This window comes from Panicum hallii, chromosome 1 (genome assembly GCF_002211085.1).
Source record: "Panicum hallii strain FIL2 chromosome 1, PHallii_v3.1, whole genome shotgun sequence".
Classification (NCBI taxonomy): Eukaryota; Viridiplantae; Streptophyta; class Magnoliopsida; order Poales; family Poaceae; genus Panicum; species Panicum hallii.
The window spans coordinates 48794399-48809906 of record NC_038042.1 but is presented as its reverse complement, the minus strand read 5'-3'; the positions used below and the strand labels follow the sequence as shown (position 1 = coordinate 48809906).

General features: G+C 45.1%; 3 protein-coding genes across 6 annotated transcripts; all 3 read left to right on the top strand.

Moving 5' to 3' along the window:
• Positions 1-237: 237 nt before the first annotated feature.
• LOC112887373 (UDP-N-acetylglucosamine transferase subunit ALG14 homolog) lies at positions 238-2465 on the top strand. 3 transcript variants are annotated; one of them, XM_025953533.1, is made up of 7 exons: positions 238-359; positions 486-645; positions 1052-1106; positions 1398-1534; positions 1626-1772; positions 1852-1911; positions 2074-2465. In XM_025953533.1, exons 2-7 carry the CDS (start codon positions 502-504, stop codon positions 2248-2250), a joined length of 720 nt encoding a protein of 239 aa, XP_025809318.1. In that variant the 5' UTR covers positions 238-359; positions 486-501; the 3' UTR covers positions 2251-2465. The 3 variants fall into 3 exon arrangements, with proteins under 3 accessions (XP_025809318.1, XP_025809327.1, XP_025809309.1); XM_025953542.1 differs by lacking the exon at positions 1052-1106; XM_025953524.1 differs by lacking the exon at positions 238-359 and having other exon boundaries at positions 737-1106.
• Positions 2466-2640: 175 nt separating this feature from the next.
• On the top strand, positions 2641-10833 carry LOC112887359 (B3 domain-containing protein Os02g0598200-like). Of its 2 annotated transcripts, none has more exons than XM_025953515.1 (8): positions 2641-3114; positions 4633-5629; positions 7509-8583; positions 8720-8989; positions 9113-9229; positions 9333-9490; positions 10048-10369; positions 10461-10833. In XM_025953515.1, the coding sequence occupies exons 2-7, from the start codon at positions 4661-4663 to the stop codon at positions 10294-10296; spliced, it is 2838 nt and encodes a 945-aa protein (XP_025809300.1). In that variant the 5' UTR covers positions 2641-3114; positions 4633-4660; the 3' UTR covers positions 10297-10369; positions 10461-10833. The 2 variants fall into 2 exon arrangements, with proteins under 2 accessions (XP_025809300.1, XP_025809292.1); XM_025953507.1 differs by having other exon boundaries at positions 10451-10833.
• Positions 10834-13094: 2261 nt separating this feature from the next.
• On the top strand, positions 13095-15337 carry LOC112879077 (very-long-chain 3-oxoacyl-CoA reductase 1). Its single transcript, XM_025943414.1, has 3 exons — positions 13095-13847; positions 14553-14622; positions 14819-15337. The coding sequence occupies exons 1-3, from the start codon at positions 13195-13197 to the stop codon at positions 15074-15076; spliced, it is 981 nt and encodes a 326-aa protein (XP_025799199.1). The 5' UTR covers positions 13095-13194; the 3' UTR covers positions 15077-15337.
• The last annotated feature ends 171 nt before the right edge of the window (positions 15338-15508 follow it).

Sequence of the window (15508 nt, the reverse complement as noted above, 5' to 3'; positions counted from 1 at the left end):
TTCGGCATGCTAAGTTTGAGAAGTGGGATGGTTTCATTGTCTATGGAGGAAACGTGAATTGGTCCAAAGTTCTAGGAGGTAAAAATGATTTTTTTTCAAAAAAATAACATACGAGCCCAGTTCAGCCCAGCAAAGCCCAACACTATATGCCCCATGTCACGCCACCTCTCAGCCCAAAGCTTCATCCTAAACTGGGCCGAAAAAAGGCGCTCAGCTCGAGACAGGCTTTACGTTTACGCTGCCACCCAAAACGGCCCGCACGGCGGTACGGGTCGCTGCCTGTGCTTGTTGAGCTCATCCTCTGCCGGCGACGACCAGTCGAGCGGCGCCGCCCTTCGCCGGCGACGAGTATTCACCAGGTAGGCCCACCTCCCTTCCCTTCCTGCTGTTCCAAACCAAGCACCCAAACCCTAACGCGAGCTATTTGTGTTCGGATCTGACCCAGTTGCAACTATACATGCCTACTGACTCCCTCCTCTCTGTAGGCTCAGATGGGGCTCGATGCCCTGGCGGCCGCGTGCTGCGTCCTTCCGGTACTCCTCGCGCTGCTCGCCGTCCGCTTCGCGTACGTGCTTTGGCGCAGCGGCCAGCCGTCGTCCAGGTCGCCCACCGCCGGGTTGCGGTGTCTCATCGTCCTCGGATCTGGTGAGTATACCATGGTGATACTGAATTACTGTTGGTAACTGCAAGCCCATACGCGAATTGCTTCGTCACTGTCTTTAATCATGATTGACAGTCAGGTTCTTGATGGTATTGCAAGATCTCAGTCAACGACAGTAACACCACCACCATGACATTTGTAACGAAGCAGTATTGCTTTCTTATACTAATGGCCTTATTGCCAAGACTGAGTGTGGTATATTTGCCTTACAATCAACTCTTGCAACCTCACGTGCTACTTCATATGGGTTCCAAAAAATGCTTTTTGATATACATATTTGAACGTGGTTTACTGCCAAGACTCATGAGTTACATTGTTAATCTGCAACACACTTTTACCACTGTGCTAACTACATTACCTCTGATGCATTTTCATTATGGCCTTATGCAGTGTGCACAGTCCATGATATTTAGTTCAAGTACTGATATTGTCTGGGTGTTGTCAGGTTTGGTATTTTAATGCACATTTATATCTCCTAAAAATAAGCAGATGCATATTTGATCATCTCTTTTTCTCCGGTTTGCTTTTATAAATTCTGTCCCATTCTCTTCTTGTACATCACAGTGTCTAATTGCAGATGCTCCGTTGTAAATACTACAATAATATGTCACTAAAACTGTTTCCAATTTACCAGATTGTAGGATCTTGGAAGAACATTAGATAGCTACTCCGAGTAAGCCAATAAAAATAACACAGCACGATGGATTATCTATTAATTTGTGAAGTTGGTTCTTAGGAGGGCATACTGCAGAAATGATGAATATTGTAACAGCGCTTCAGAAGGATAGGTTCACGCCAAGGTACTATGTGGCTGCACTTACTGACAATATGAGCCTTCAAAAGGCTCAGGTCTATGAGCAGTCACTGATTCAGGTGGAGGTCAATTACCATTATGTGATGAACTAGATATGGTACAAGTTTCTTACCTAGTTACATTCTGGAATGTGTTTAATTCCTTTTTCAGAGTGGAGAGAAGATCATCAAGAATGCCCACTTCATGCAGATATATCGTAGTCGTGAAGTAGGCCAATCTTACATTACCTCCATTGCAACAACATTGCTAGCTACATTGCATGCTATGTGGCTAGTAATAAGAATCAGACCACAAGTGGTGTGTACCATGTTTAAATTTGTTAGTGCCCATTGCGCAGCATGAGCTCAAAGATACTTACGATCTGTTACTCCTGTAGATATTCTGCAATGGTCCAGGCACATGCTTCCCACTCTGTGTGTGCGCTTTTGTTCTGAAGGTAGCCCTCAAACCCTAGCTTCTATCCTCGCTTACTCGATACAGTATAATACTTCTGCCTTTTCTCTTATTATAGAACAGGACGTGAGCTGACATCAACCTACTGACCATTGCTAATTTGTCCATCCAAAATCTCAAGTTGATGCCGTATGTCTTTCTACAGGTGCTTGGTTTGGGATGGTCCTCCATTTTCTACATCGAAAGCATTGCAAGAGTGAAGAAGCTTTCATTGAGTGGTTTACTGCTGTACAAGCTACGGATAGCTGATCAGTTCTACGTGCAGTGGCCCCAGCTGCAACAAAAGTACCCTCGAGCATACTACGCTGGTCGTTTGATGTGAAGACTCGTCCACATCCGATGTTGGGATACCATGTTTTCCAACTCAAAATTCTGAACACACTGACAATTTTTGTACACTTCGACGAATACAATTGTGGTTGCCTTCAAAGAAAGGCACTACAGACACTACTACTATACATGGGGCATGGAAATGTAAAGTTACTTCAAGACAATCTTTCTGGATGAAAGAGAATCAAAGTGGGCTAATTGAGGTTAGTGCAGAGTGTAAAGCTCATTTTGTATGTTCCAAGAGAACGATTTATCTGTTCTTATTGTCTGGTATCCCCCTTTGGCTGGTGATTGTTTCTGCCACAACTTATGATCCAGCATTCTTTGATGTGTTCCTTCGCTGACTGTTACCTTTTTTACCACCGTTTTTGGGAGAATACATTCCAAACCAAACAAGAGCAGACCAATTCGGATCCAGCCGGCCCAAGAGCTCTGATCCAGCATCACTCTCTGTCTCTCTCACCTCACACTCTCACTTGCAAGTCCACCAAAATACTGTAACATCGTGGCTCACGCGCATCACCCACGCGTCCCAGGAGCTCGAGCAGCGCTCACTGGCAAGCGGGTCCCACTCTGGTCAATAGGAACGACCCGACTCTTCTGCTTCCTTGGGAATCAGAACGGAGAACCCCACAGCCTTCTCCTCGAGTCCACCCTCCACTGGCGCAGCCGCACCCCCGCAGCACTAGGCCGCCCAGGTCGAGCTCTTACTCTTCAATCAATTCAAGAATAAAGGCGCATTCATCTGGAAGGCGATCCGATCGGCTGGCAATATCCGTTTCGCCACGTCCCGGACGACCGGGTTCTTATGGGCGGACTGTTCTCCATCTGCTGGTGCCTTCGATCACCTGCACAGGTATTGTTCATTACCCTGTACTATGAGTTAGGGTTCAGGGTTCTTGATAAATTTCGGGCTTTTGTTTTGAACTGTGGCGTAACAAAACGGCACGTGAGTGATTTCTTGAGTTTAATTCTTTTTTTTCGGGAGTTTAATTCCTAGTTACCCGTCCTGCTGCTGTTGCTCTTGCTCTGGACCTCTGATATTTTCCTCTCATGTCTAAGTGGCCCATATTTCTGGTGGCTTCATTGGTTGGTCAGGGGAGGAACGGAATCTGATTGGGGTTTCAGAGGATGAGGGGCCTAGGGCAACAGGGAGCGGAACCTGCGCCTAGGGCCACCCGGGAACAGGGACAGGGAAGGGAACCGCCGGGAAAAAAAGTCTAAATTACTCCTCTGTAGCCAAAGTCCATATAATCCCTAAACTATCGTTTGGTTCATTTTACCCCAAGCTATGCCCCTCGGTTCAAATTACCCCTAATATAATTTGTCCTTTTCATTTCTCAATGAATAGGTGGAGATTTAAGTTGAATTTTTTCAAGATGATAGTACACATCATAACATATGTTAGAAAAAATAAATCATAATTTTTTATCATTATTTTGATATGTTAGGATATTTAATAATAAATTAATCATTGGAGTTTAGAATTGTATGGAAAATAACGGTGAAAAAATTATACAATTTTTTAATATGCATTGTGATGTCCACTACTACCCTGCAAAATTTAAAATTAAAATTCAACTTGTGTATCGAGAAATAAAAAAGACAAATTGTATTATGGGGTAAAATGAACTAAATAGCATAGTTTAGGGGGTAAATGAACCAAGTTATAGTTTAGGGGGTTATTCAGACTTTGGCTACAGTTGAAGGGAGTAAATTGAACTTTTTCTAGAACCGCCGCGTCTGCCTGTCTGTTGCCGCCGCCGCCACCATCTGCCTGAGTGCCTGGCTAGTTCGCGGCGTGCGCGCATTGGCCGGCCGCCGGCCTCCGGCCTCCGGAGGCACGGAGCCCTCATTGCTCGCGAAATCGCTCCTCGCCGGCTCGCCCATCATCGGCAGCTCATAGATTGGTTCCTACTCGGCTCCGTCGTTGCGTGCATGCAGTCGGACCGAAGTCGGAAGGCACCAAGAGCCATCGGTTGCCCTTTTTCTTAGGTGTTTATCTCCACCCTTTCTAGTTTCTACTTAATTCGTTAATTGGAATATTAGATTGAAACAAGGGATTGCGAGATTTCTTTTGCTGCAAACACATGCTTTTCGAGGACGCAATGAGTCCTCCAGCTCAAGCAACAAGGGAAACTTTTCATCTTTTCCACTTCCAGTTGCTGCTGATGAGGAAATGGAAGATGTTGATGCACCAAATGTTCACTAGGTTTTTTTTTTATGTGTGTTCCATGTCTTTCTTTACTACTGTATTGCTGCACTAGTGCCATATAATTTCAAGAATCTGTCAAATTTGAACCATTACCTATACTTTTCCTATTTTTCTGTATGTCACATATTTGAGGTCGTTTTGCTTGAATTTTGGCCCTAGTCTTGACCAATTCCTGGGTCCGCCACTGATGAGCGGTGCTGCTCCTGATGCGGCATGCCGGAAGCGGCTGAGGAGTCACGACAGCACCATGATAAAGATTCAGAGTGATGACAATGAGGAGGGAAAGAAAATGAGTGGTGGTGGCAGTGAGGTGAAGAACAGGAAGACATCCATAGACGCCTTCTTGGAGAAGGGGAAGCAAAAGGAAGGGAGAACCAACAGCAACAAGAATATGATGGCTGATGACCAGGAGAGGGAAGAGAGGATTATATGGAATGGTCACCATAAGGTGAAGAGTACGAAGAAGGTGTCCACTGCATCCCCTGAGAAGATGAAGAAGCAAAAACTTTGCAATGCCAACAACAAGAAGAAAATGCAAATTGATGATGACGAGGAGGGAAAGAATAGGCATAATGGGGACCATAAGTTGACGAACAGGAAGGAGTCCCCCACGTTATGTGAGAAGGACAAGAATAAGGGAAAGCTGAACAAAACACACAAAGAGAAGATGTGGGCTGCTGACCGCAAGGAGAGGAAGATACTGAGCCGCCACAATAGCATAAAGAGCGGGGAGGTGTCCACTGCATTATTTGGGAAGGAAAAGAAAGGAAAAAGGCTGAACAAGACCAACAATGAGGAGCTGCAGAGGGATGAAGATGAAGAAAATGCACCATTCATACCTGTTGTTAAGGAGAAGAGAATGAGGCCCAGTGAGAGCACGGAGGCAATGATGTGCCATGAAAAAACAAATAGGAGAAGTGTGTCATCTATTGTATCCAAAGAGAAGAAGATCGATACATCAAGTGGTTCTAAATATAAGAAAAGGAAGAGGGATCACACTTTACCCAAAAAAGGAAAGAGGAGTGATAATAAGATTCATAGTGGTAGGGTGCAGGAAAAGAAGATATGTGGTGGTGGCAAGGAAAAGAATAAGCATACTCCCTTCGCATCCTTCGCATTCTTCAAGTTCATATACAACAGGTTCGAGGAATTTCTAGTAAGTTTTTGTTTCTTACTGTTTTCCTCATGATCTTATCATTTTTCTTGACGTTTGGGTTAATAGTAGCGGAAAATACTTCGTGCCCGCGTGGGCAGATGCCCTCACCCGACATTGTTAGGCTCCGTTAGCTTTCTTTGCGTCAGTGCACTCATGGTATTTTGTTGTTTTGTTGTTGTTCCATTCTCTCTTCTCCTGATGCTATTCTATGAGTTGAGCACCCTCCAAGTTGTTGTTTTTATATTGATTTACCTAGAAAATAGCTTATGTCCAAATTTTATAGTGAATTCTATCAATTTTGTTCGAAAATAGGTTCAGTCCAAATTGATTTCAAATTCCAATCTAGACTTAGAAAAATCTATTCCAAATCATTCAACAATCTGACACAATAATGTTACTACTCTTATATTGGTTTGTCCGGATATAGCTTCTGTTCAAATTGATTTCCAGCAATTTTATCTAGAAAATAGGCTCTGTCCAAATGGTTACTAGCATCTGAAACAACATCTACCCGTCTGAAAGCTTCTTTTTAGCCATGGCAACACATTCCAGGAAATGACAAATCAAAATATCAATTTAGACAGGAGAAATCCCAACAAAATCTGTCACAAATTCTAGAATGTATTTGAGGTGATTTCTCCACTTCCATTTGTGTGAAATTCAATCAAAAAGGAAAAATAAACGACTGAAGCCAGCACCAATCAACACAAATAAGAAAAAGAATTAGCACAATCTGACAAAATAACAATCTGGCACTTTAGTAAAACATTTTTGCACATTTGATCATTATTTATTCCTATACATGAGCTTGACCTATTCCTAGACTTTTGAAAGAAGACAAAAAAGAGAAGAATAAGAAGCAAAAGTTCCTCATGAATCCTAGAATCTTGACCTCTAGCTAATGTCACAGAAAAGATTTCTCCAATGAAAACAACATCCGATGCAATTTGGAATAAGATAAAAAATCCAAATCTAAACAGCATGTTGATTCTGGTGCAGCAGCTGTCACTAATCTGACCGCCAGGTTGCTGCTGTCACCTAGAGCATGGATAAAGAGAAAACAAGGGGATGGAAACCATCGGAAAAGGGAAAAACTCACAAGAGAAAGATTTCATCTAGTTTAGACATAATCTTATAGATCTGTACATGCAAATCAATTGGCAAATCAAAATCCAAAACAAATGAGTTGACAAATCCAAAAATAGAAAATATGGTTGTTTGCCTCATCTGGCAACTGAGATCAGGATGCTAGCGAGATGCGTGTTGGTGTCATGGCGGCGGCGCCCACCCTTGCCCGCACTCCAGCAAGACCCTAGCAGGGGGCCATGGACACAGACTCCGGCTCACGGAAGTCAGTGTTGGTTGAACCGACGCGCAGCGCAACTTGCAACGCTCCACTACTGCAATGGGGCGGCAATGGTCGACGGCTCCACGATGCATGAACTAGCATGGTGCGATGCTGGCTATAGAGATGCACGAGCTGGCAGCGCTAGATGTAGGAGATGCTTCATCATTGTGCAGCGCCCACATCCCTTGCTGCCTAGAAGCTAGAGGTAGGAGACGAGCATGTGATCGGGTATGCTTTTTGGATGGAAGTGGAATATAGGATATGGATAAACAGAAAATGACAAAAAGTCACCGTATGACCCGTGAACATGTGAGCTGAGATGCTTTTGCCTCATCCAACGCCGTTAGCCTACGTTAATATCTTAGGATGCATCTCCACCGCTCAGGTTCCATCTGACGGGCACGGTTTGGGTGGGCACATACCCATGTGGGCACAAAATACAGTCTCTAATAGTAGTATCTTTTTCTTGTTTGTTTGTGTGTTATGTCATGGTGCCTACATTAAACATCACGAACCTGTGTGTTTGTGCAGCTCATACCACCAGCTGTTGCACACAAGTTGACAGATTTGAGTAATCAGCATGTCTATCTTGAAGATTCAGAGGAAAGACGTTCAAAGGTCAGGCTATCTGTGGTGAATGATTCCCTCGCTTTTCATCAGGGATGGAATATTTTTGTTTCAGACCATTCGATTAAACGGGGGGAGTTTCTGCTGTTTGAGTACATTGCTACGAAAACATTTTCTGTGCGTGTTTTCGGTATGAATTCTCATGAAAGGTTGTGTTTCAAAAAAGGCCCAAAAAGAGTCCAACATGGGGTTGGGTCTGGACCCGTGCCACAAGACAACAATAATGAAAATTATGCATGCATGCGCAGCCAAGTAAAAACAGCAATTCTGATTTCGGATTCAGTAGCTTCTGCACATAATGAGGATGTAGTGAATCTCACAACTTCAGATGCAGATTCAACACATCATGTGACTATTAATACCAACAAAGACCTTGAAAGAGTTCAAAGTGGCGTTGGCAATTTGCCTGATGGAGAGTGTGGAACCAAGTGTATTTCACCAGCATGCAATGAAGGAAAAACAAGTTCTGAAATAATTGTAAATGATGCAGCTCCCTTAATGCATGAAAATGATGGTAGAGTGGGGAATGAATTACAAGTACATGATTTGGATGAAGATTTAATAAGGAAACAAGGGATAAATTGCATTCCTTTAGGTTCTATCATAGCTGTGGAGAAACATCAGATACATAGCACGATGAACATCAGTCAAAACTTCTGCAGAAAATATGCAGCAGCTGGAGGTTTTCGATGCTTGGAGAAGTGGTGGAGGGCGGGTATTGTGAATAGTCGAGCAGCTCTTGATGGCACCGTACTGACTGAACCTGAAAACACAGAAAAAACTGACAGTAAATTGGTTGATGGTTATGGTTCAATTGGGCTAAACACTGTGGATGAGTACTTTTGTTCTGAGGGCAATCATACACATGTCCCACCAGTATTCACCATGGCTGTCAAAGGACCCTTAAGTGCTGACAGAGTATCCAAATGCAGACATGGCGAAACAGAGATTGACCATAGTATCAATGAGAAATGTGGAGGTATGCTTCAAATCGTAATTTTCTATGATTGCTGCCGGTAGCTGTTGTCAAAAGTTTTTGTACTGTTTCATTCAAAAAAGAGTATATTGTGGAAGTGAGTGATATTTATACCATGTATTTGGTGACTATTTTATAGGAGCTGCTATTCAAATTAAAACACAAGGAGAACAACTGGAACCCGTGGGAAGCATTGTAAATAGCCAAAGGAACAATATCCCCGTGTCTGCGAACGCTGTAGTTCCGGGCAAGTACAGTGCAATAGGACTAAACCCTGTTGGACCAGAAGTAACTTGTGCCATTGTCGAACCAATGCTCACAGTGCCCGTTGAGAAACCCTCGAGTCCTGATGAAATATCCAAATATGAAAGTAGCAGGACAGAGATCGATCATAATGTCAATGGAAAAGGTGGCAATTTACTCTTTAACTTTTCTTGTACCACTGCAACGTATTTTCTTTTGAAAAATCACTTGGCTGTCTATTGTGAAGATACTTGTTATTTATAGCATATATTGAATCTATATTTGGTAGGAACTATTGTTCAACTTGAAACAAAAGTGGATCAGGTGGAGCCAGTGGGGAGCAGTGTATGTAGCCAAAGCAGCAACAATGCTACGTATGGCAGCTGTGTGGCTGCACATGTGTCCGGTGAGCTCATTTTATCTAATTTTGTTTGAATATAAAATTAAAAGGAGCGGTTTTCCAGTTGGATAGTGCATCTCTAATTAGGTTGTTGGATTTACCCATGCAGAACATTGTTTCTCCAAGCAGGAAGGTAGAAAGTCTATTAATTGTGCAGTCCAAGAGTCTTTGTTGCCTATGAAAGACAAAATTTTGGAGTTGGATGATCATTCTCTACTAAAGTTCAGCTTGCAACTTTGCGTTCCTGATACCACTCGGAAATGGCTTGTGAGTTGTGCAGGCTCCGTAAATAGTCCTCTTTCACTACTGTTCTGTAACACATTATGATATTATATATATCTTTTCTATTGGCTTAATCAAAAGCATCCCTGCAAAAGGAAAATAAATAAATAAAATTATGAATGCCCGGGCGAAGATGGTTGAACCCACTTTATGCCACTATTCTAGATGCATATCAGATTTATTTCATCTTGATAGTAGGGCCTCACAGATATTGAAGGACACATTTATATAAACAACTGAAGTAAAGCAAATAAAATTGTATCAGCAGGCAATTCAGATAGTGTTGTGAACTTTTACTAACCATGGATGATTGGTTCAGCAATATATTACTACCATCAATTGTACTGTTTAAACTTTAGAAATAGCTCCTTGCCTGATGGTGTTTATATAGTGTTTCGTTCATGCGTATTTATAGTGCTCAGGCCTGAAGTTCATGTTCTATCTAGTTACCTTAACCTTCAGTAGGATATTGTAAAACATGCTCGTCTGCTGAGATTTCTCAGTAGTTACCCTAATCGCTTGTTCTTTTGATCTTATTCTAGGAGCTGCCGAAGTCGCTCCCCAATGCTGTTAAACAGAAAAGGCATGACCGGAACGTTATACTGCTGAACGATCCCATGAAGAGGTTATGGCCTGTTCTTTACCATGAGAACCCAGTATTTGTGGGCTTCACCGCGGGCTGGAGGAATTTTGTTGCAGCAAACAACCTTCAGGCAGGGGATCTCTGCGACCTCATCAAGGAGCCAGATGATGACGAGCTGGTGTACTCCGTTCTCATCACAAGACAGTGACTGCCATGTGTGCATGGTGTATATCATCTTTTGCAAAATCCAAAAGTCCGCCTCATCCGTGCACTTCTCTTAGGTGGGATCGCGCTCCATGATTTAATTTTCTTACCTATCATTCAACCTCAATTGACACTCTAGCTGACCCTTCTTTTCCTAGCCCTGTGCAGGCATCAGTAAGCATGCTTCAGTCAAGCTACTCCAGGATTATGTGAAACCCGTGGGGATCTGCCGTTTTGCTGGAAGTCGTGTGAGAACCATGTGGATCTGCCGTTTTGGTGTGTACATAGCACCACTGCCGTGGACAGTGATTGGTGGACTTTTGACGATCTGCAGGCTAGAGATATAGAAGTCAGGCTGAAGGTTACATATATCAGACATTGGAACTAGTCGATTTGTTCGGTGTACCATGAGTCATGATGCTGCAGTGAGCTGGCCATGTTTCACTTTTAACGCTGTGCCACTTGCTTGATCCTGGTGATATTTCGACCGTGCCTGAATTGGATAAAGATTTTAACATAATGTGCTGGTAGTATTGTTGTCGCCTCTATTCGTCAGCAACCTCGAATCTATTTACACCTATTATCCCCTTTTGCGACGAGGTGAAGCTCTTCTTTTTCTCGTCTGTAGAAAATGAAACGCGAAAGATGTTGAGCCTTGGCACGCAGGCGGGGCGGCGGCGCTGACCGTCACGTCAGTAGCGGGCTCGCCGGACACCAGACCGGACCATCCGCCCCGTTCTGATTTCGGAGACGGCGACGTGGCCATGGATCGCGAGACCAAAAGCACAGCCCAGATTAGCCGCCCGATCGCGGCCTGCCGCGGCCGTGGCGACACGCTATAGCCCTTGTCCCCCTCGTGGTCTCGCTCTCGGCGTCTCCGTCCGCCGCGGACCCCCGCTGGCCCGCCGCACGGATCCCACCACCCACCGCCTGCCCCGGATTGAAGCCGAGTTTATGGGGCGCGCCTGCGTCGTTAATGCTGCCGCGCGGCCCGGCATCCGCTAGCGTGGCGCGTCCCTTTGGCGAACGATCGGACCAGGCCAGAAACGGGGCTTGCTCAGGATGCTGTCGCTACTGCGACGGCACCCGGATCCGTGTCCCCGCCGGCGGGCTGGGCTCTGCTCGCCGGCCGGCCGTGCCGTGGCGGGGAATTAAAGAGGGAGGAGGCGTTGGGGTCTCCGCCAGCCGCTTGCGACCACCGCCTCCAACGCCGCCTTTAATTTCAGCTCATCAAACCCCAGCGCCCCCTCACCGGCAAGCGGCAAGCCCAACACCCCCCCTGCCCCGCCGTCCCCTTCCGTCAGGCCTTCACAGCCTCACAGCAAGTCAGCAGCGGCCAGCAGAGCAGGACGCTGCTCCCGGCGCACCGTGGACTCTGATCCGGATCTGCGGCCGGTCGATGAGCCCATACCAAACACGCAAACGGTTTCGTGGATAGATTTTAACTAAAAGTAACATGGGTAAAGAGCGTGGATGCCCTTGGCTTTGAAATCCCCTGCCGTGCGTATGGATCTGTGATCCATCTCATATAAAGATTGCTCCTTCGGCTTACTTTGAACAGACTTTGCTAGCAAATTCAATGGCCCGGTTGGTTATGCGAAAATGCTCCAAGAAGCTGGGCTGCAGCCTAATGGCCGAATCTGGGTGGGTCAACCTCAATGGATTTCCTACTCTGACCAAATATGATGACAAGACACCACGATCAAGGAGAAAACAAGACTGTGGTCAAAGAAACTAACTGCACAAGTTGCCATCCTTCGTTTCGAGAAAGAAATGTCTCCCATTTCGAAAAGTGAGCGTACTATATTGCAACAAAGGCATATCAGCCTGCTGCCTGCTAGTTGTCGTTTGGCTCATTCAAAATTTAATCTGAATAAAAAAACATTTTCAAGAGCAAAATTAAGTAGACTCACTATATTTAGCGAGAACAGTGAGGAGATTTTTACATTGGATGAACCTCGTAAGCATAAAGCATTGGCTCCAAGATGCCCAGTCAGGATATATTGTGGTCTCATATCCGCCAACCTGATACTTCAAGGAGAAGAAACATAATTCTTCACAGTAATAGCATCATATTGAATTATTGATTATGGCGGTTTGTGGTTGTCGATGTGGTTAAGAAAAACTACCAACAGTGGCGTAGCTAGAATTTTAGACTAGGATAGTCCAACTTACCATAAATTTTTTGATATTTTAATACCTCTCCTCTTGGTAAGAAAATTATACAATATTTTAATTTACCACTTCAATACTGATATAAAATCCTAAAATTAAAATGAAATTAGTGGATCTTGATTGCATTTCTAGGTGGGCCATGGCCATAGGACCAACCTCGGGCTCGGGCTCCGCCCCTAACTACCAACACAATTGAGTTTAAAGGAAGTGTAGCCGAATGGCCTATGTATATCTAGTTACTAAGTATTGATAAAATTTTGCAAGTGAGAAATATCATTAGTGATACTTTGGTGACTAAATATATGAGCCATTTTACTACACTATTATCTTTAAAAAGTAATGGAAGAAATGCTAAAAGTCTGTTTGTGGATTTTACCTAGGTGTCAATGTTTCTCACTGGATTTAAAAAAAAAGTATCTTAAAACGTGTTTGGGACTGCTCCACTTCCTGTTTTTCAACTCTGCTCCATTTTTACTGCCTGAGTCTGATATCTGCGAAAAGAATAACAATCAAACCCGCATCCTTTCGGAAACTGTTCACCGACACGACTCGACCAATATTCAGTTCGTGTTCGGTTAGTCTTGGTACACCAGTTCCACCCACCACCGGAGAAAGCCCATCCCCACTATAAGTCCCCGGCTCGGCGGCACACCACGGGCACCGCCGCATCGCATCGAGTCGAGTCGCTGCTCCTGCTCCTCCCCAGCTCCCCGAATCCGGCGACGCCATGGCCGGCACGTGCGCCCACGTCGAGTTCCTCCGCGCGCAGCCGGCTTGGGCGCTGGCGCTGGCCGCCGTGGGCCTCCTCGTGGCCGCCTGCGCCGCCACCCGCCTCGCGCTCTGGGTCTACGCCGCGTTCCTCCGCCCCGGCAAGCCCCTCCGCCGCCGCTACGGCGCCTGGGCCGTCGTCACCGGCGCCACCGACGGCATCGGCCGCGCCATCGCGTTCCGCTTCGCCGCGGCCGGGCTCGGGCTCGTCCTCGTCGGCCGCAACCCGGAGAAGCTGGCCGCCGTGGCCGCCGAGATCAAGGCCAAGCACCCCAAGGTCCCCGAGGTGCGCACCTTCGTGCTCGACTTCGCCGCCGAGGGGCTCGCCGCGGGCGTCGAGGCGCTCAAGGAGGCCATCCGGGGCCTCGACGTGGGGGTGCTCGTCAACAACGCCGGGCTGTCCTACCCGTACGCGCGCTACTTCCACGAGGTGGACGAGGAGCTGATGCGCAGCCTGATCCGGGTCAACGTCGAGGGCGTCACGCGGGTCACCCACGCCGTGCTCCCCGGCATGGTCGAGAGGAAGCGCGGCGCCATCGTCAACATCGGCTCCGGCTCCGCTTCCGTCATACCCTCTGATCCGATGTACTCCGTCTACGCCGCCACCAAAGCGTGAGTTCCTCGTGTTCTTGCTCACGGATTGCTGCTTTGCTTCGTTTCCATTGTTGTTTACGGTCGCAGTTGTACATATTATTGCTTGAATTGGCACGATTTTAGGATAGATGGCGTTAGTGGAAGTAAAATTGACTGACTGAGAACAAAGAAACACGCCTTTGTTACCTGTCTGTACTTGCTTAGCCATTTTAAGGTGTTCGTTAGGATCTGGAACTATTCTAGTAAGGCTGTAACCCGAGGAAGCGCTTTCGGTGTGAGTATCGAATTAGTTGGGCACTGAAATGCCATCAGTTAGACTACTTCAGATGTGCAGTTTGTTCAGATCTGACATTCTAACGTATGATCACTCTATCTAGAGGGAATGAAAAGATAGTTAACTAAGCAGTGAGTTACTTGTAAGCTAGAAACTTAGGCCTACTTGCTTTTATATGCATGATAACTGAAAACTTTTGATGATCGTCCCTTCAGCTTGCAACCCATAAACACAGTGACATAAACTGTACTTTCAAATAAGCAATTGGTGCTTTTCTTGCATCTATTCTGTGCATCTCTCTGTGCTGCTATACATACTTAACTGGAAAAATACAAACATGAACTATCTATTCTCTAGCCTTCTTTAGGGAAATAAATAATAGACAGATCTGCACACCCCCTTTAACTTAGTAAGTGCATGCTAAAAGTTATTTTATCTTTAATTCTCAGGTATGTCGACCAATTCTCAAGATGTCTTTATGTTGAATACAAGAGCAAGGGTATTGATGTGCAGTGCCAGGTAATAACTATTCTCTCTTTCTTTGCAACAGATGTACCTTGTTTCTCTGCTGAACCAAAATTATACTACTTTGGGTCCTTGCTTTTTGATCAATTTTGGATTCGTTGATTTTACAAATAATGCATATATTCTGTTAGTGATTTTATATTATATATGAACTTTTGCACTCTTAGCTCATATTCTTCAATCTATCCAGGTGCCCTTGTATGTGGCGACAAAGATGGCATCTATCAAGAAATCCTCCTTCATGGTTCCATCTGCGGACACCTACGCTCGTGCTGCTGTTCGTCACATTGGCTACGAGCCTAGGTGCACGCCATACTGGCCACACTCCGTCATGTGGTTCTTGATCTCCATTCTTCCCGAGTCCTTCATCGACAGCTTGCGCCTGGGTATGTGCATCAAGATCCGCAAGAAGGGGCTAGCCAAGGACGCCAAGAAGAAGTCCCTGTGATATTCCAGATATTTACTGAACGCAAGTCGTGATTCACACTGTTTCTTCATCACCTTTAGTGGGCATGTGCTTCTAGCTTCGCTGTGGTCACTTCATTTAGCTATCATTACTTTCTAAATCTGTTAAAAATGAGAATATCGTTGTTCCTTACACAGTTGTGAAGCGAAAACATGTGGTTCTTCATTTCAGAATGTAACACTAATGAGGTTAAAGATGGAATTGGATTAACTTAAGAAGTTGTGTAATTCTTGTTCTGTAGTATCTCTGCCTCCAAAAGATTTGAAATGGGTTTTTCTCTAACGCGGTTCTATATCACTGAACTTCATGACGCTGCTTCTCAAGAGAATTCACTTCCCGTTTCTCCGGCTGCTTCTCAAGGGAATTCACTTCCTGTTTCTCCGTTTGTTTTGAACTACATTTTTCAGCCGTAGC

Excerpts from the sequence above, each read along its gene's own strand:
- LOC112879077 (XM_025943414.1), top strand. The coding sequence starts at position 13,195 with ATGGCCGGCACGTGCGCCCACGTCGAGTTCCTCCGCGCGCAGCCGGCT. Across the intron at positions 13,848-14,552 it reads GTCTACGCCGCCACCAAAGC|GTATGTCGACCAATTCTCAA; the intron begins GTGAGTTCCTCG and ends TTTAATTCTCAG. Across the intron at positions 14,623-14,818 it reads GTATTGATGTGCAGTGCCAG|GTGCCCTTGTATGTGGCGAC; the intron begins GTAATAACTATT and ends CAATCTATCCAG.
- LOC112887373 (XM_025953524.1), top strand. The coding sequence starts at position 791 with ATGACATTTGTAACGAAGCAGTATTGCTTTCTTATACTAATGGCCTTA. Across the intron at positions 1,773-1,851 it reads TAAGAATCAGACCACAAGTG|ATATTCTGCAATGGTCCAGG; the intron begins GTGTGTACCATG and ends TTACTCCTGTAG. Across the intron at positions 1,912-2,073 it reads TGTGCGCTTTTGTTCTGAAG|GTGCTTGGTTTGGGATGGTC; the intron begins GTAGCCCTCAAA and ends GTCTTTCTACAG.
- LOC112887359 (XM_025953515.1), top strand. The coding sequence starts at position 4,661 with ATGAGCGGTGCTGCTCCTGATGCGGCATGCCGGAAGCGGCTGAGGAGT. Across the intron at positions 8,584-8,719 it reads TATCAATGAGAAATGTGGAG|GAGCTGCTATTCAAATTAAA; the intron begins GTATGCTTCAAA and ends ACTATTTTATAG. Across the intron at positions 8,990-9,112 it reads TCATAATGTCAATGGAAAAG|GAACTATTGTTCAACTTGAA; the intron begins GTGGCAATTTAC and ends TATATTTGGTAG.